The 19,774-nt window shown below is 44.3% G+C and overlaps 1 protein-coding gene across 12 annotated transcripts in view; it reads right to left on the bottom strand.

The window, feature by feature from the left end:
* The window catches only part of TNIK (TRAF2 and NCK interacting kinase), a 399,091-nt gene that overhangs the window by 297,839 nt on the left and 81,478 nt on the right, over positions 1-19,774 (bottom strand). For all 12 annotated transcript variants that reach the window (XM_017346916.3, XM_017346919.3, XM_017346917.3 and 9 more), the window contains exon 2: positions 8,582-8,647. In XM_017346916.3, the coding sequence (XP_017202405.2) occupies positions 8,582-8,647 (66 nt within the window). The remainder of the gene's footprint in view (positions 1-8,581; positions 8,648-19,774) is intronic.

Raw genomic sequence — 19,774 nt, 5'->3', positions numbered from 1 at the left:
CCAGACACTTAGTTTTTCAAAGCTATCCAGTAGATTTCTATGCACAGTGGGGGCTGAGAGCAACCAGCACTAACAAGAAATCCACATGGTTCCCCCTAGCAAGTTTTGGTGGCAACTGTGGGGACTCTTCCGTATGGCACCCAGCACATAGGTACTCACAAAGACCCTGCCCTAAATCCTCACACGGCAACCTTCTAGACACAGCATGAGCTGGCATGGTCTCGAATCAAATAAGACTGTAACAATCAATGAGCTGAAAGACCCTGGAGATGTGAACTCATCAGGCCAACACATTTCAAAAGCAAATGATCCTTCTACATAAGAGCAGTAGTGAAACTGTTACCTATAATCTGTCAACTATAATCAAAATACATGCTGAGACTAATAATAAATAATTAGATCTTCCAAAAGCTTGGCTACAAGTCAAAGAAATGTATGACTAAGAACAATGCTTCACATTTACTATACACCTTGGAGCTGTTTTGTAAATAAATGTCTATTTGATGTTAAAAATCAGTTTCTACACTCGTATAAAAACAATGCTTGATATTTTGACAGCTGCAACTTTTTCCCTTAATTGAATGAAACCAACTAGTTTCCTTGACCATATCATTAACTTACGTTAATAGTCAATATGTTACTATAAATAGTATAAAACCTATCTGTGAAGGAGATGAACATATCAGACCTGGCCCAACAGCTGGCTGATGAGCCAACAGAAAAGGCAGCCCCTGGACCCAAAGTGATAGGATGACAGGGAGGCTGCAGCAACAGAGACCCCACACTTCTGTGGTACAGGGGAACAAGTCATCCTGATGTCTAGTGGAGTATATCCAGAGGCCTTAGCAGGGGTTGCTTGTGGTGAAAAGAGAAGGGATTCCATGGAAAATAAAAATAAAAATAAATCGGAAGATACTAGGTAAGACAAAGCAATACAAACGCTGTCTTCCTTCGAGAGGGCAGAGTGGTCAATGCTATGATGCTTTGTTTACAGAGTTTCTCTCGGGGTTCCACTGGGCATGCTTTGGGAAACATCTCCAAGCAGCTGCCAGAAGTCAGGCAGAGGCAAAGGCTGAGAGACCCGACTCCATCCAATAACCATCATTTGCCTGAAGTCCCCAACGCAGGCAAGAGAAGGGACTGAAGAATGGTTCTGTGGGTGGCATCAAGCTATCCAGAAGAGCTGGTCATTTACTTGGTAACACACAGCACAGTGAGCCTGCAGATGAAGAGAAAGAACACCACAGGACTAACCTGCCCTGTCCCCTGCTGTAACAGCACCTGGCACCTGCTTATAATGAATAGCATAACAATCAGACCATACATGTACAGCACAGTTTATATTGGACAATACTTTCGTAGGCATTAGTTCTCTTCAACTTGGTGAGATCTCAACCCGGTGAGATCTATCCAAAAAAGAGAGCTTTTTATTCTCAGAGGATCACCAAAGCCCCAAGTAGAGCTATGGCAAACGCAGAGCTAAGACAAGCTAGGGGTAGAACCAAAACTATCAGCAGATCTTCAATACCCCACACTCCTCCACTAATGCCACAATAAAGGCTCTACTTAGCTCTTACATTACCTGAAGAGAAAGTACCGTTGTCTGCCCCCCGATTTGTACAATACAGTTTAAAAAAAAAAATCACTGTCAATCTACCAGAGTGCCTCAACCAATGCTTATTTCCTCCAGTAATCTATCTTGTCGTTATCAACTATAGAGAAATTGACATGCTTTTAATACTTAAGACCAACTATGGTCTTTAAATAGCAATTGCATCCTCAAGTGCCATTCAAGAAATATCGAGGATTGGAGTTAATGCATATGGTGCCATTCTGAGCATACATAAAAACCAAGAAATCCCAAGCAGAAGGCAAGCAGAGAGTTGTGTGTTTGACTTCATTCACCAACGATCGCTTCCTTCAAATAAAGCGTTTACACAAACAAGACCATGAGCAGAACTGGCACGCGTCCTCAGAAGAAGGAAAGGTTATTAAGTACCTACTAAGTGTCAGGCACTGAGAGCTTTCACATATTTTCCATGTGAATTTCTAGAGCAACCCTGCTCTAATGCCCGATGAAGAAACTCAGACTTGGCAAGAAGGGTGGCTATCTTTATGCAACTGGAATGAGGCAGAGCCAGACACCTCAGTCCAGTTCTAAAGTCCTTTTATTACACTCCTTCCCACTTATGAAAATGCTAATTACATTCCCAGATATAGTGTATTTGCCAAGACCTCTAAGGTTCCCCCCTCCCCCCACCGCCACCCAACTCCCTGCCACAGCGCAGTCAGCTCGCACAGCATTAGCTGCTCCAAATTCAACACGCCCATTGCCTCTGCTTGCACCTGGCTTTTAGGAGTTTTGCCATTTTTGTCTTATTGGTAAAGCAATGGTTCTCAGCTCCACAGAGCTAACATGTCTACAGCACATCCCAGAGCCTCTGCAACAAAGCGTTGTCATCCCAAATCTCAATGTTGCCAAGCTGGAAGAACCCTACCTAGAATGAGCACGTGACCAAACGAATGTGCTTACTCCCTGGAAAGCGGCCCATCACCACTGTAACGAGTAACTCAGACCCTGTCTATGAAAACCCTTAAAACACAGTGAGCATCAGGCCCCGGTCAGACCATCAGATCGCATACTCCTTAAAGAGCCACCTCAGTCAGCCTCGTATTATTCCCACACAAAGCACAGGGCTTTGTCACTGGCACTCAACAACTGTGAAATAATGTATTCTTTCTATTGGAGATTCTTGATGAAAAAAGAACAAATACCACTATTATCTTAGAAACACAACATTCTCCCATACTCCCTCCTCGCCAAATAAGAAGCAAACAGTATAATGCATCATTCTTTGCAAGAGACTGTGAAAGCTACATTGCACCCTGGTAACATCACAGAATCAAGACTACTGATAAGCTATTAAAGTATTTTCTTTTAATGAAAACTTAATGAAGAGATCACAACATACAGAGCTGAGAAAATCTCAGACACCAAGCTCAGATCCCCTTATACAAGGGCAGGGTTGACAATTTGATTCTCAGGTCTTGAGCGGAATTATTCAGGAATAACCTGAAACTGTAAATCATAGCAAAGAAAAACATTGGAAGTCAAATCTGAATGACTAAGTCAAAATTGGTTGGTATCACATCTCAGAGGTCAAGATCTTTATGTATTTTTTTTTCCTCAGCTTATGCAAGTTTGAGTCAGCCAGGAAATCCTAAAGTAAATGATTACAGAAAGTATTAGACTTAGCATTCACTCAAGCAATCCCACATCAGGATCATTTACAGTTAATTCTGCAGTTTCTGGAGGGCCTTGAACATTAGAATGAATGCACACAATTAATAAAAATTTCTGAGCCATAGCCCCAGATCTACTGAATGAAAATTTCAGGGATTGGAAAATTGGGGCTTGGAAATATTTGTAATGCTTTCCTCAATGTTCGTTCTGCATACTGAAGTTTGAGAACCTCTGCCAGGAGACTGTGCCTCGGGAATTTTTTTATTTTTGCCACAATTTGGTGCATTTTATGAATTTCTAGCATGGTTGACATCCATACACTGACAAGTCACTTAACACAAAATTCACATATACCTCCCAGCAGAAGAACAAGTACACCTTTCTGTTTATTACTTTTGTGCAAAAATGTTTTACCAAAGTAGACCACTGGTTTATGGGAAAGGTTGAAAGAACTCGGAAGCAATATAAAAGGAATTATACAGGGGAAAGGAGCTCAAATCTGGGCCCACAACTGTCAACTTCACTTATGTGCCAGCCCTCTAAGAACACAGTGAGGAACAAGACGAACTCTGATCCGATTTTTCCATTTATGGATTGACATCGTTTAACATACACATAAACATAAGACAATGCAGACAGGGGCTGGTGCTGTGGCATAACGGGTAAAGTCACTGCCTGCAATGCCAGCATCTCATATGGGTGCCAGGTCGAGTCCTGGCTGCTCCACTTCCTATCCAACTCCCTACTAGTGTGCCCAGGAAAGCAGCGGAGGATGGCCCAAGTGCTTGGGCCACTTCACCCACATGGGAGACTGGGAAGAAGCTCCTGGCTCTGGCCTAACCCTTCCTATTGTGGCCATTTGGAGAGTGAATCAATGGATAAAAAATTTATTTTGCTGTCTCTCCCTCTTTAACTCTTTCAAGTAAATAAAAAATCATGGGGGAAAAAAAAAGATGCAGAGTGGCAATGCCATCTTGCAGACAAGACAACAGGTTGCTGTGATAAAGTCTATGGCAGACCCAGAAGCAGCGGCTGCCTGTAGTAGAAACAGGGATGAGAGTGGCTTTGTGCAGGAGGTGGAAACTGCCCCGAGATCTGCAGAAGAGGCTGATCATGAGAGAGCGAGGGAGAGTGCTCCAGGCAGAGGGAGCCATAACCATGAAGACCTTGAGAACAAGGTGTTCATGAAGTTATGATAGACATTCAATAGGACATGAAATAAGATATACAAATATATCATGAAATATAGAATATAAACAAAGGTATCATGAAATATAGAATACTATATACAAAGATATCATGAAACATAAAACTTTGGCCAAGTAAAAAAATATTTAGTAATGCATGAGAATGAGTTTAGGACAGAAACCAGGATGATGAAAGGGCGCCAATCTATGTCACATGAAGAATTAGGCAACTGAGGCGATACAGCCTGGAGATGTGCATGAGAGTACTTCGAATATTTTTGGAAAATGGAATCAAAGGAGAGGTTTACTTTGGCAAAGAAGTTTAAAAATTCAGGCAGTTTTTTCACAATATGCATTTTCTATGACCTTTCCTAAGGACCCTTACATGCTCAGGAAAAGGAGGGGGACACCTTGTTCAAACACCCGAAGGACTACGCTCTTGCGGAAGAGGACAATTGTACGTTTTAAATAACTGGAGGTGCGAAGCCAGGTTGAAGTGACAGACATTTTCAGAAGGCAGAAACCTCCACTCAGTTACACAAACATTCCAATGGATGGACTGCGAGATAATGAGTTCCACATGACTAAAGGTGCTCAAGGATGAATTCCCCAGCCAGCTGGCCGAAAAATGGTCAGACTAGAAGACATATGCATATGCGAGAAGGAAAGGCAGGGAGGGAGGGCCTTTCATCCATTGGTTCACTCCCCAGTTGGCTGTAACAGCCAGAACTGTCAATCTGAAGCCAGGAACTTCTTCTGGGTCTCTCACGCAGGTACAGGGGCCCAAGGACTCGGGAAGTGGGGCAGCTGAGTCTTGAACTGGCACTCACATGGGATGCCAGCACTGCAGGCGGCGGCTTTACCCACTATGCCACGGCGCCAGCCACTACACTTCCCAACCTTAAGAAACTAAGAAATGCTGAGGTATCTAATTCCCAACTCATGTTGTCTCCTTGGGATAAAATAGGTCTTCATCTTTATGATATTTATTTCAAACGAGCATATTAAGAAACAGGATAGGCCAACATCTATTTGAACTCTGTGGCTAATTTGAAGTGGTATTAAAATAGTCATTAAGTAATTGTTTCAACTTATTCCAATAAGTATTCTATTTTAACCAATGTGCTTGGATGCTATTAAGTTCCAAATAGGTGGCAGCATGCCAACAAACAGCCAAGACTTTTATCAACAGGTATGTGGACTTCTACAGGTTTATATTCTAATGGTTCTCAGACAAGGGAAGTGGTTTGCTCATTAACAGTCCTGATGCAGTACACATTGCATACATGAGACAGAAATGTCATGTTGTACCTCATAAAAATTTGCAATTATTATGTGTCAATTCAAGTTAAAACTTGCTTGAAGAAGCTCTGACAGAGTCATCATTCTTTACCATCTACATCTTGTGTCCAGGACATAAAGTAAAAACAAAGATATTAAACTGCTACTGAGATCACTCTACTAAAGGTAAGCAAAATACATTATGAGGAACAGGTAACCATGGTGGGCACTTGGCCTAGTGGTTGACACCCATATTCAACGTCAGCATGTTGGGGTTCAGTTTCTGCTTCTGGCTCCAATTCTAGCTTCCTGTAAATACAGGCCGTGGGGCGCACCGGTGATGGCTCCAGGGCTGGGTTCCTGGTGCCCATATGGGACACCTGGATTGAGTCTTGGAGCACTTAGGGAATGGATCAGAGGAAGGGCGTCCTTTCTGTCGCTCTGCCCCTTGACTATTTTCATAATAAACCTGTAACCATAAGTGAGACTGAGGAGTAAGACAAGAATCAACTTGGAAAAGCTAAACATTATGAAACAACCTTTATATGGAATATTTATATTTCTACATCTAGATGTAGCATCTGGCTCACCTGCAGATGTACTTCAGAAAATGATCTCTGAATACCTACATTCAGTTTTTATTTATTAGTGTTTCTTTAAAAAAAACTACTTGTAAATAAAAGTTTATTATGGCTTTCCTAGGGCAACTTATAAACTCATAAATTTCCCATAAAATAAAGGCTATATCCATACATCATAAAATTATACTTCACTTTATGAGAACCATGAACACTAAGATTTTATGGTTTTATACTTAATGGAAAGAAAATATTTACTGTAGAAGTTTACTGTACAAGGACCTCCTCCTGGAGCAATAAAATTTCTATTTAAGACTACAATATTTTCAAAACATACATATTCCATAAAAAGTTATAAGACGTCATGCAAAAAGTCACTTCCTAATTTAATTTTCTTTAGGCTTACATATCTAAGTTCCAATTTGGTACTTTATTAAATGTTAATCCACCAGAACTCAGGGAGACAGCAGGACTGAATTAATAGTCTAGGGAAACAAAGGTGACATTTCATAAGCAGGGTCACCTGACACCATCTGGTCACCTAGAAACCAACCTTAACTGGGGAGGGAGTTAGAATTCTTTAAATGCAGTATTTCTAATACACTTCCCAATGTACGAATATACCATCCCCTGGACTTAGAAGGTATCTAAGTATCAACCACTAAGAGAACAGAGTCCTGCAGAATCCTGATGACAATGACCTAGTGGCTAAATACCTCCCCTCTCTAAAAACAATCTGAGGCCTCTTGCCATCGTGTCCCTTTTCAGGGGACAAGACACCAGGGATAATTCCAGCTTCCCAAACATTCTCACCCTTGACTGCATCCCTTTATCTCCTCTGGAGAGAGTGTACAGTGGCACTTCTTGGATTAGCATATGAAGCTGTGAATTTTCTCCCAAATGTGTGCTCTATGGGCGGGAAGCACACTACAGGAGAAGAGCTCGAAGAAATGTCACCATAAAACCAACAGCAGGCCACGGCATTTCTCCTCCACACTGACAGCAAGTCAGAAGTAATTTTCTACCTAAACCAGAGCTTAATTCATTAGCCACGTTACTGCACAAGTTCAATCCAATTTCGCAAAATGCAGTAACACAATCTTCCTACCTAATTATCTTCATTGAAAGTCCAAGTGTTTAGAAGCATTTGCTGAGACCCATTTCTTTCTGTGTCAGAGGAGATCGACATCAAGTGACAGTTTGAGTAGACTAAATTCTGTCCAACTGTACAGGGCTGACATTTCAGGAAATACTACTTTTGCAGGGGAGAGATTCTCCCCCTAGAGTGGCCCCAAAAGATAATTCCTGGTAAGTAAAGGGATAAATGTGTAGCTATTACAAGTGTGCTTGAAAACCTGATTCTCAAAAACAGTCTATACACATACTCCTATGGAATTAAAACTGTTACAAACTGGATGACTTCTACCGAATTAAAAATGTTAAAGGAGATGATTTCTACAATAATTTTAATCAATTGAGAGAAGTTTTTGCCTCAGAATTTAAAAAGGGGGGGGGGGGCAGGTAATTCATAATGGAAATACCATCCCATATCACTACCATTAGGGAAAATGGTGATTTCCCTAGAAATAATGAGGAAACAGTAATATAATTCTTTAATAGCTCACTCACCAAAACCCTCCAAGTTTTGATTCAAAAACTCTTCATCCCCATTTCCTTTTGATAAACAGAAGAATCAACTCATACTTTCAAAGAACCATTTTTAAGACCATTTATTAGTGGAAAATACCTTCTGAAGACATTTTTGGGGATGAATTTGAAAATAAAAATTATTAAAGGGCAAGAGGGCTTACTCCTCAGCTCAGTCTCAACTCAATTTGTAAAATTCATCATAGTCGTTAGGGCTTTGCTGTGTGAAGGAGCCAGGTTTCTCCTAATACTATTCACCCAATTCATTGAATTCATGCCCTACGCCAGTAACCAATCTACTTTTCCAGCTGCAGTAGTTTAATAGCGTAAAGTTCTGAAGTAAATGGGATCCTTTGAAAGCCAGTTCTGGCTGAGCTTAAAGTAACAGAAACCAAACATTTGAAAAGCTTCACAAACCAGAATTCAGGTGTCAGAGAAACACTGTGGCAAACAATGAAGAGAAATATACAGTTCCGGCAATGTGACTACAGAAATGTTTTAAAAGATGGCAAGTCAATTAACAGGCACATTATTTCATTTGAAATCCATTATGAGGCACGTACGAGCACGGACAGAAAGCAATGTTCTTCAGCATTTATGAACCAAAACCGCACAGAAGCCATGCTCTGACTCAATGCACTGACCTTATAAACTTGCCCATATGTCCCGTTTCCAACAAGTTCCACCAATTCAAAGATCCCTGCTGGGTCCTGCAAGAAAACAAACAATGAAAATTCAAAACAACAGTCCAGGCATTGTCTTACTCCAAAGCAAATACGTATTTCAAATAAGCAAATATAAGGCTTTACCTTTCAGGACTCTCAGGTGTTAATGCTAAATACAACCAACACTTCAACACGTAATTCACCTGCAGCTAGGAAAGCCCATCTTGTTTCCATTTTTACATCTCCGTAAAATGTGCTTATATCAGAAACATAGGTTTCAACTGAAACAATGTAAAAGAACTGACACATTTCTCCAAAGGGAACAGGCTTGCAGGTACATCAAGGTAAAAAGAAGCACTGCTCATCCTGAGGAAATTCTCATCTTTGTAGGGTACTTCGAAGTTTCTGCGCTGCTGAGTTAAACCTGGCGGTCAAGGGTGTTCCTGCATTGCAGGGCAATCTCACCTCTCAAAGTCAACAGTTTCCGAGAGAAAATGGAATCCCCTAGCTACCTCTCTCTGAATATGTTCTTCAGAGTCACCTCTACTCTGTAATGCTGCGGCTGCAAGATACACCTCTGCAATACCTACAGGATCATTGCAGGACTTAGAATAAAAACTAAATTAGAGAATTATGCGCGTTCTTACCACCAAACAGGTGTCTACTAAACCTTCCAGTCAGTGAAATGTTACAGTGCTCAAAAAATGTCCAGTGGTTACTGCTATCACTACTTACTACTCCAAAAAGTTGAAGAAAAAAATATATCAAAGCCCATAAAACTCAAACAGAAACAGAAATCAACTCCTATCCCTTCAGATTCCTAACCAGACTAGAGCCAATTTCTTCATAGCAGAGAGCAAGGGTCACAAACTTAAAAACCTGCAGAGGCCAGTCAAGTCCAGTGGCCCAGCTGGAGCCTAGGGCAAACCACGGGCTCAGGTGTGTGTGTTTGGGAGGGTGGGGCCAGGCAGTTATCCAGCTGGGGCCAATTATATCCCAGCAACACACAAGCACAATACTGCCAGGCCAAAGGACTGTTCGAGAAAACGGAACATTTTATTTCATGTGAGATCTCTACAAGTTCAACTGTTGGATACTTGATTTAAAAAAAAATCATCTGAGTGACAAATAAGCAAAGACTGTGTCTTTTGCCCGGAAATGTGGTCGCATTTATATGAAAACACTGACAAATACTGGGTGCTCAGAGGCCAAAGGGACTAAGCCTTGACTTTAGATTGAGACAGAACTGCTTTAAATACCAGCTTTGCCTTGACTGGCTGGGTGATCCTGGGAGAGCAACACTGAGACTACAAGACAGGAATGAGCTTCTAACCTTGCAGGGCTCTTGTGAGAAACTTGCACAAGGCCTCACACATAGGGTGTAATGTATTTACACCTGATAGTAATCCCTTTTAAACTGAGGAATTCCACACCACCAAGAGGCATTGAAATGAGGGGAGGGGAGACCTAAGAAGCAGCTACTCAGCCACTCAAGGGGACATGGCAAGTTAGTATTCCTTAAAGCTACAGTCCTTAGTAAATGAGACCTCCCCCCCCCCCAAAAAAAAATCCCTTGGCTATGTGACTTTGAAGATTCCACAAAGAAAAGCAGCAAAATGAAAACAAAAACAACTCCAGATTAAACACTCAGTCACTGCAAAGACTAGAGTTACCATTATCTACTCATACAGAGCCAGAGAGCAAAAAAAAAAAAAATCGCATTTCAGGCCTGTGTCCTAAAAACAAATCAAGAAGTCTACAAGTTCTAGCTGTTCCCCACCTGGTCCAGGCAGAGACGGAGGATATTCCAGAGAGAGCATGAGACAGGCAGCAAGATTAAGGGGCTAGAGCTCTAAGCTGACCAATACCCGTGGCTACATGACAATGTCAAGGCCACCTTGGAGGCCTCAGGATGGGAAAGAAAAATTGTGTTTGTTAAACTCCTAGGCCATTAGAACAGCAGGTTGTATTATAAACAGAATGAGAAAGAAATCCGAAGTGGGAGGAGGGAAGCCCATAAATGGTGGCAGCTGCTGTTTGTCTCGAAGCTGTGATTCCCAAGTAGTTCGTTTGCTCAGTGGTGTTTCTGCAACATGTTTGGAGAAAGGTTCTACATTTGCTTGAAATACCTCAATTGTATTTTCAACATTCGTTTCCCTTGACTGGAAAGAATAAGAACATGGCGACTGTTGGCTGCCTTAGGAGCCTGGGTGTCCATCAGGGTGTAAGGGAAGGCAGGAGCAGAAGCAAGAACGGGGTGGGGTGGGGATCACCTTTCGCCGACTGTTGGCTGCCTTAGGAGCCTGGCTGTCCGTCAGGGTGTAAGGGAAGGCAGGAGCAGGATCACCTTCCGCCCCTTGGGGTCTCCCACTTCGGGTCTCAGAAGGGTTATTTCTAAGGCTTTCTCTCCTTCTATCATTTATGGCCCAGCCAGTCACAGACAAGGAGGCTCCCTATAAAGACTTCAGTCCCAGCTACTGGGAGAGACTTTTTGCTGGGGCTCACAAGAAAACAAACTGAAAAGTTCCACAGGCAACTGGCCTTGGGCAGACAAAGCACTGGAAACAATCACTGTGTCAGGCTGGTTCCCTGGGGAACAGACTCAGGCGCTCACAGACTTATACAGGGTGAATTTATGAGGGCCTGCCCGGGAATCAAGGCCAGGGGAGTGAAGGAGTAGGCAGAGGGAAGAGCTGAAAGAACGCAGTGGGAACAAAAACTTCACCCAACCCCATGGGAGCTCGGGAGCTGGGGTGACCTTTCAAAATGATCACACCTTGAAGGAGGGGACCGCTGCACCCCGCCTCCATCGGTGAGTCATTGCACGGGGCTTCCCATATCCCCATCCTAGAGGTCACGATCTGGTCATAATCTCAGCTGAGGACAATTCCCTGTAAGAGCTGCTATCATTACGCTCACAGCCAGGGGACACCGGGTGTCTCAGAGTGGAGAGGAACTCACCAGAGCATCCACCACGAGCATGGTTAGAAATAAGGAAAGAAGGCCTTAAGCACCCACATTCTAGAACATACTGACAGTAGTAAGACAGAACAGCATTAGCATTAGGGCGTTTTCAAGGAGCGGGCTCTCTGAGACCCTGAAAGCGCAAGACAGTATGGACCCTAAGCTCTGTTTTCTCTTTCCTCCAACCCAAGTTCCTAGATCCAAGTACCTGGAGAGCTAGATGTGTGTGGTGATCCCATTAGACCAGTGCCAATCATTGCTAATTACGCTCTCAGAACATTGATAGAGCGTGGACAGAACAAGCATTCGGCTATCTTCTCCATGCTGACAGGCCCTCTAAAGTAATCCCACCCCACCCCCAGGGCTGCGCATGACCTCAATTTCTTGAGTGTAGGAGTCTCTTTTTAGTCCTTAATTGTCCCCTTTGAAGGATGTTACACTGCTGGGCACCACTCTTGTTGGCAATATACCCCCTCCGCTATCATCCACCATCCCTCCTAGCCTCTCTCACAGATTCCATTTCTTCTGCCCAGGCCATCATGCTAGGCTTCCCCCAAGGTTCCATCCTTGGTCACCACCCCCATTTTGTTCCCTAAGTACTAATGACCTTGTCTCCCCAAATGGCCATAATAGCCAGGGCTAGGCCAGGCCTGAACCAGGAGCCAGGAGCCTCTTCTGGGTTTCCCAGGTGGGTGCAGGAGCCCAAGGACTTTGGCCATCCTCTGCTGCTTTTCCAGGCATATTAGCAGGGTGCTGGATCAGAAGCAGAGCAGCTGAGACTTGAACAGGCGGCACCCATATCAGATGTCAGCACTGCACACGGTAGCTTTATTCAGTGCACCAAAGCACCGGCCCCAACAGGCAGTTTTAATCATGATACCCTGTGACTTCAAATCTTGTAAGATGTGGTTGAAATTTAAAGTCAAGGTCCTGTCACCTTTAGGCCCACCTTTCATTGCCAGGCTTGTCTTCCATCTTTCTGTTGTTACCAACCACATCAAACCGCTTTCCTCTCCTGGATACATCACACTCGGATACACCACACTCGGATCAGGGTGCTTATGTGCCAAGGTCATTCCTTCTGTCACTCTTTCTCAGCAAGCTCATCCTTGAGAACCCAGAGTGCAACCTTCTCCGTGAAATCTCTCTCCCTGTACCCACAGCATGCTGTGCCTGGTTCTAGGATGACAGCTTTTGCATAGTGCTAGAGCCCCTCGTACATTTCTCTCCCTTGATGAATTACAGACGCCCCGAGAGCAGGGAATGTGACACATTTATCTTGGTATTTCCCAGCACTTAGCAGGGCAGCCAACATGTAACTGCTAGCCGTACTATTTACTGAATCAGGCTGATGCCATTCTATTCCCAATTCTCCACATGCATAGAGGAGGTTGAAAAAAATTGGTATCACAATACAGAGCCAAAGGTCTAGCAAACTGGCATCGTTTCTTTTCGATCTAGACAAGTTGTTTCAGTCACTGTCCCCTCCTTCCCCTTTCCCCAAGCCCAGATACACAAAGCTGTCACACGCCTAAGCCCCTACAGTATTCCCAGCTGCAAAACTATCCATAAAGCCCATTGCTGTAAGCTTCGCCCCTTGTGCATGGAGCAGTCAGGCTGTCAGGACATGGCTACACACTGCGCAACACAGACAGGATTCTGTACCTAATAATCATGTCACAAAGACAGGAAAGCTAAGAGACAGAATCAGCTTAATTCTTCCTCTCGTGTTTGCTTAGCTGCTCTTAAAGCCAGGACGGACAGCCTGGAAGGAGGTTACATACACCAAGGAGAAAAGAGCAAATCATTGACATTTACCAAAGTCAAGAATCCCTGTTGGCTATACACACCTTTATTCAGATCTTAACCTTTGCTGGGAGGCTGAGAAGAGAATTAAATTCTAAGGTACAGTAGTTTACATTATTTTGTAATGAAATATAATAACTACATATCAAAAGGCAGGCTGTTCCCAGAAAGAAAATGTTACTTTACAGCTACTGCTGGTAAAAGCAAATTTGATTAGTTATGATAGCAAAAATCGCAATGGCAGCCTATACAGCACGAGCACTCCCGTGCCATGGGTGATTCTAAGCATCTGCTGTGAATAGCTCATTTAATTATCACAGCTCTATCAAGTGGATGCTATTATTACCATTGTTTCACAGGTAAGGAAACTGAGGCACGGAGAGATTAAACACTTGGTCACGGCCATACCACCGTCAAGTGGCAGAGCCGGGATATACAGCAGGCTGGACAGATTCCAAACTCTGAGACCTTCACCACAACACCACCACCTTCATGGAGTCAGAATCCCCAGCCCTCGAGGTATGGCTAGCTCTCCAACCACGAACAAGCTCCTCAACTGCTCTGAGCCTCAGCGCCTTCATCTTTAAGTGGAGGCAACATTACCCTTCTCCATGGTCATGGACAAGACCTCAAGGTGGCCAGACCAGCTCCGGGCCTGAAAACTAAGAGGACTGCAGCAATTATTCATCTCCTTCCTGCCTTTCCTTTTGTTCCTCTATGAAAAGAGTTCATTTGGAAAAAAAATAAATAAATAAGGGACATGCAGCAGTAAAATTCAGTCTGTATTTCATAGATTTTTCAACTAAAAAAAATAAAACTAATAAAGCCATAACAGAAAACCTATCGCTTTTCAACCAACAATATCACCCCACACTTTGCAAACATCGTTAGGTGTTTATGGACTGGCAGATGTCTTTAGGAATGACCGAGACAATTGACCAGCCAATACATTAAGTTGCTCAGGCTCCTGGGAAGCTGGATTAAATGTTCTTCCTGTCAGCTGATGGAATCTGGACAACCTTGGCTGACTCACAGCAGGGTGGAGAAATGTAAGATCTAGGGACTAATATTCCCAGTGACTGAATTATACTTCAATCTTCCAGATCCCTGAATGATATTGAGTGCATCGACATTAAATAACATCTCGGGACTGAATCCCAAAGATTGAACAAGGCCAGCTAAAATCCATAACTAGGATGGCAACCTCCTGAACATCAAAAAAGATGCTACGTCTTCTTCCCAACTCCACCCCCTTCTTTTTTTTTTATTTTATTTTTTTTTTTTATTTTTGACAGGCAGAGTGGACAGTGAGAGAGAGAGACAGAGAGAAAGGTCTTCCTTTGCCGTTGGTTCACCCTCCAATGGCCGCCGCGGCCAGCGCGCTGCGGCCGGCGCACCGCGCTGATCCGATGGCAGGAGCCAGGAGCCAGGAGCCAGGTGCTTTTCCTGGTCTCCCATGGGGTGCAAGGCCCAAGCACCTGGGCCATCCTCCACTGCACTCCCTGGCCACAGCAGAGGGGCAACCGGGACAGAATCCGGCGCCCCGACCGGGACTAGAACCTGGTGTGCCGGCGCCACTAGGCGGAGGATTAGCCTAGTGAGCCGCGGCGCCGGCCCTCCACCCCCTTCTTTGAAAATGAACTTAAGGGAGGGTTTGGGGAGATCAAGAACAGCAGCCCTTGGGTGGGCACTGTGGCGTAGTAGCAGGTTAAGTCTCTGCCTGTGGCACTGTCATTCCATATGGGCACCTGTTCGAGTCCTGGCTGCTCCACTCCCCATCCAGCTCTCTGCTATGGCTTGGGAAAGCAGTGGAAGATGGCCTAAGTGTTTGGGCCCCTGTATCCACATGGGAGACCCGGAAGAAGTTCCTGACTCCTGACTCCTGGCTTCAGATCAACCCAGATCCAGCCCCATTGAGGCCATTTGGGGAGTGAACCAGTGGAGGAAAGACTTCTCTCTGTGTCTGTAAGTCTGCCTCTTAAATAAATAAATCAAGAAAAGAAGGAAGGAAGGGAAAGGAAAGGGAAGGGAAGGGGAGGGAGGGAGGGAGGAAGAGAGGGAGGGAGGAAGGAAGGAAGGAACAGTGGCCTAAACAGACTCCATATACCCCTTTTCCCAAGCTCCTCTGAAAGATGTAGCCATTCTGGGACAGAATCTTCTACTTGAGGCCGCCAGTCCTTTGGCAGGGTGAAAAAGAGCCCCCACGGAAAACGGATGGCTGACAGGGCTCCCAGAATGTCCACCCTCGGATTCCCCACTGACATCTGCCAAACGACTGTGCTTACTCTAGCGCTTACTCCAAACCTACAGGCCTTAAACAGACCAAAATGTTATTTCTTCTAGAACCACATTTAGCAGCTGTTTTGCTCCATTTCAGCCCGAACTGACAAGCATATGCTTACAAAAGCAAAACAGAACAAAGAAAACAGGAACAGTAGGAGAACTCTCCCTATTTATCTTGAGCCTTCAGCCTTTCAATACCATACCGTCATCCTTCCCAAGTTAAGTTCACACCAGGAAACATTGTGCTGACTCAACATCCCCGGATTCTCACACGTGCTGCGCTCACAGGCGGAGTCCCCTGGAGGGAATTTTTTATTTGCCTTCCAATGTGGTGGGGACCTGAGGGGTTAAAGGACTTCCTTCCACTATAAGATATAGTTAAGCCTCACATCTCAAGTGGAATAGAGGATTCAAGTAAAAACATAGGACACAGAAATGAAGAAAAGCCACTCAACGTTGAATTTTTCTCACTTGACCTCCTGCGTAGGCTAAATTGAACAATGAAGACCTATCAGGATTGGGTCACAATTGGTAGAGTTCAGGTCTGGATCCTGTTCCTTTGCCAGTGTTATCTGACGGCTCCTATTCTGGCTCTCTCCTGTGTACAATGGGATACTATCACTCCACCTGCCTTCTTTGTGAGGCTGCAACCTGTGTGTGAATGCGCTAGGCACCTGCCCAGCTCCACATGTGAAGCAACATCTGGGAAGGGCAAGTCCCATCTGCCCCCGTATAGCTGCACAGGGCTGGTACTGGTGTCCTTGGACCAAGCCTGGCTCCTCCTCACTTTGTGTTTGGTTTACTATCTGTTTCATGCCACCTGATCACCTGCAGAAGCCAGGAGTGAAAGAGCTTTCCAAAGGCCCTGGTCCTACTCCCCTGATTCACTCAGCACCTCATAGCTCAGGCCTCTCCTCACAAAGGCAGCCTTTGGAACTGCACTTGAAACCCAGGTCCTCGGATTAATAGCTCCCAGACCTTCAAGATAGATAAGAAGCTATGATGGACATTATTGCTGCCGTTGGGCTAGGCATGGCCTAAGTGACTTATATACAGCTCCATGTTTAATCTTTGTGGCACCCTGGGAAATAGATACTACTAACCCCAACTTTCTAATGATGAAACTAAGGCTTCAAGGAATCACGTAACTCGTCCAAGGTTAAGTAGCAAGCTGTAGAGATAGTATTTAGAGGAGGATGTAAGGTGAGGATAAAAATACCTCCCACAGAGGACTGAGGATCAGAAATAACTTATAGAAAGCACTTAGCACAAGGCACAGCCGTGCTTAATAAACAATAGCTACTGCCATATCGTTTTTTGCTGCTGGTTTTTATTAAAAGTTCCCTAAGGTGCTGAAAGCATGGATCGGTAGTACAGCCAAGATTCAAATCCAGATATTTTGAATCCAAGTCCATTATTATTAACTGTCTGCAACTGACTGATGCTGAAATTGACTTGTGTTGGTGAGGATGGTGAGGGCCTTGTGCTTTAGCACAGGAGCCAGAGAAGGGGCGATGACCTTGAGCCAAGGATCCCCAAGCAGCCAGATGGCTGGGAACCCAGAAGCTGTAGCTCTGTCCCTGTCTCTCATCACTGCCTGGAGTTCCAGGGATGGAGATCAAGCAGGCACTCCCATTTCAACCTGAAGCTAGTTTCATTTTTTTTTCCTGCTTTGCCACCAGGTAGAATGGACATGAATTACTTTGAATTAACCTATTGATTGACTGTGAGAAGCAGTATAGCATAGTAGTCAAGACTGCAGATTCTGTAGCCCAAAAACCTTATTCAGATCCCAGCTTTATCATTTACTAGCTATGTGACCTTGTTATTTAATCTCTATGCCTCAGTCTCCTCAACTGTAAAACAGCAATAGTAGTATCCACATCATAGGAGTATTTAACAAAATCATTAATGGATAGAAAACATTGAAAGCAATAGCTGGCAAAGTTGTAAGTACTCAAAAAGTGCTTTCTAAAAATTCTTTAAGAAGGAATAAGTCTATGGTTTTACCCAATGCATTGTCCCTAGAGCCTAGACCATGACTGGGACATTATATATTCCCAGTTACTATTGCCTGAATGAATGAAATTCCCAAGTCATCAGTTCTGCTACCAATGACCACAATGCAGAAAGATCTTTGACATTTAGAGCTGGGATTTCTGAGGCCTCATCAATAAGATATTTCTCCTCATTTTACAAAAGAGCAAAATGAGGCCCATTTATGCTCTGTGTGCTTGTAAAATCACAGATTTTCCCAAGAAGAGACTTCAGGTGACTTGTCCAAGGTCTAACCTAGTTACAGAGTTTGTGGCTGAGTTTAGGGTCAAGACTCCAAGTCTTTGGACCTTTAAATTTTTCGTATGTTCCACAAATCCTTTGAGAGACCCAAAGAATCACGTACTACCTTCTACACAGTGGGCCTGAAAGGGAAAGAAGCAGGGGCGGAGGGGAGGATGGGAGACGTTGGTATTCAGTTGTAAAGTCCAGACCCTGTGCTTGAGAAATAGATTTTATTCATGCCCAGAGCTGATGTAGCAAGACTTATCCCACATGGCCACTTTGATATCATTCAGTCCATTTGGTAGATCACGCGTATGCACCAACATAGAGGACCCATGAGACTTTGTTTCCTTACAGACAGAAACAAAGAATTCTACATCAACTAGCTGCTGTCCACTGGCTTGCCTTGGTAAAATGGTCCTATGCAAGGAAGAAGATGAAATTCCAAGAACAACTCAAGAGGAACAAACGGACGACACCAACTTGAGCCTTTTCTTCTGACCCTGGTACATAACCACATTAACCCATTGAGAGCTGCCGGATTCCCCGGCCAGCCCGTCTCACGCTTCCTGACAGCCTTGCCCACAAACCTGCCTGTGCACACGTGGAACACAGCAGCGCCACCTCTGTGTGCAGAGGCTGGTTCCCAACACATCTACACTCAAGGAAAGAAGCACCAACTCCAGAAAGCAGCCTAAAAAACCTCTTCAGGACAAGAAACCACAAGTCAGCTTTCAGACAGTGCAGGCTATCTCCACCATCTGGCACTTTGCTCAACTTGCCCACAGTCTGTGCAAGGTCATGTGCAAGTTGCTCTAAGGATCAGTATGTACACAGAGGCCCCCTGTCCTGGGCCCCCTCATCAGCAGGTTGTTGCCGAGATGATGCAGCTGTTTGGGGCAATATCTCACACGGTTTGCAGAGATTGGCAAGCGCTGGATGCCGCTGGACTTGTCAGGACAGGGTAACTTTCCAGTATTTCCAGCAACACGAGGTCAAAATGATGGGAACCAGACTAGCAAAGATTCTGGCGCTTTGCCTTTTCAAAGATGCTTAGATGAAAAAAGATAGCAACTGCAGCAGATGGACTTAAGAAAGAACTGATTACCTAAATAATTAAGGAAGAAAGACCAGGAGACCATCCAAGCTTCTATTTTGGAAAGAGCCTTAACAGGACCTTCCTCTGAGAGCTACTCCTTTGCCACCTGCTTACAACAGACCCACGACACGCGTGCTTGCTTGAAAGCATTTTTACCAGTTCTTCCTACACCGACAAGCAGCCGGGCACTTGATGACAAGTTTAAAAAAAAATAAAAAGTAAAACTGCTAAAAGAGATTCAATTCTACTCTAATTAAAGAGATCCAACTCTACTCAAAGTCTAATTAAGGATTACCCTTAACTGGCTGCCTGGCTACCCCTAACTCTCCCCCCAACACACAAGGACCTCTCTTCTTTGCCTTTTTGTACAGGAAACCACCAACGAGGGCACTGGAAGAGACAGTGTCACTGCCTGTTGGCCAGGGGTTCAGGCCCCTCCCTCTGGTTCAGGCCAGAGCTGTGATGGCCCAAAGCCATGTAGGAACAGCTAGGAGCCCATCGACAGCTTTCTAGGCCATGGGCTGTCATCTGGCAGACTGAGGAATAAGCCAATCCCAGTCCATCACTTGGTGTCACCACTCACGGTACAGATGGCTCGTTAATAACTACTCTTATTCACATTGCTGATAACAGGGCTTCATTGGCATCTGCTCTATTTTTTTTCCCCCAAGGCTTCTGTCCCTATGGCCAGGCTAGCATGCAGGATATACCAGTTTGTTGGTTTGTTTATTGATTTGTTT

This window comes from Oryctolagus cuniculus, chromosome 4 (assembly GCF_964237555.1).
Source record: "Oryctolagus cuniculus chromosome 4, mOryCun1.1, whole genome shotgun sequence".
NCBI lineage: Eukaryota > Metazoa > Chordata > Mammalia > Lagomorpha > Leporidae > Oryctolagus > Oryctolagus cuniculus.
The sequence above is the reverse complement of the archived record's forward strand: the minus strand, read 5'-3'. Positions and strand labels throughout refer to the sequence as shown.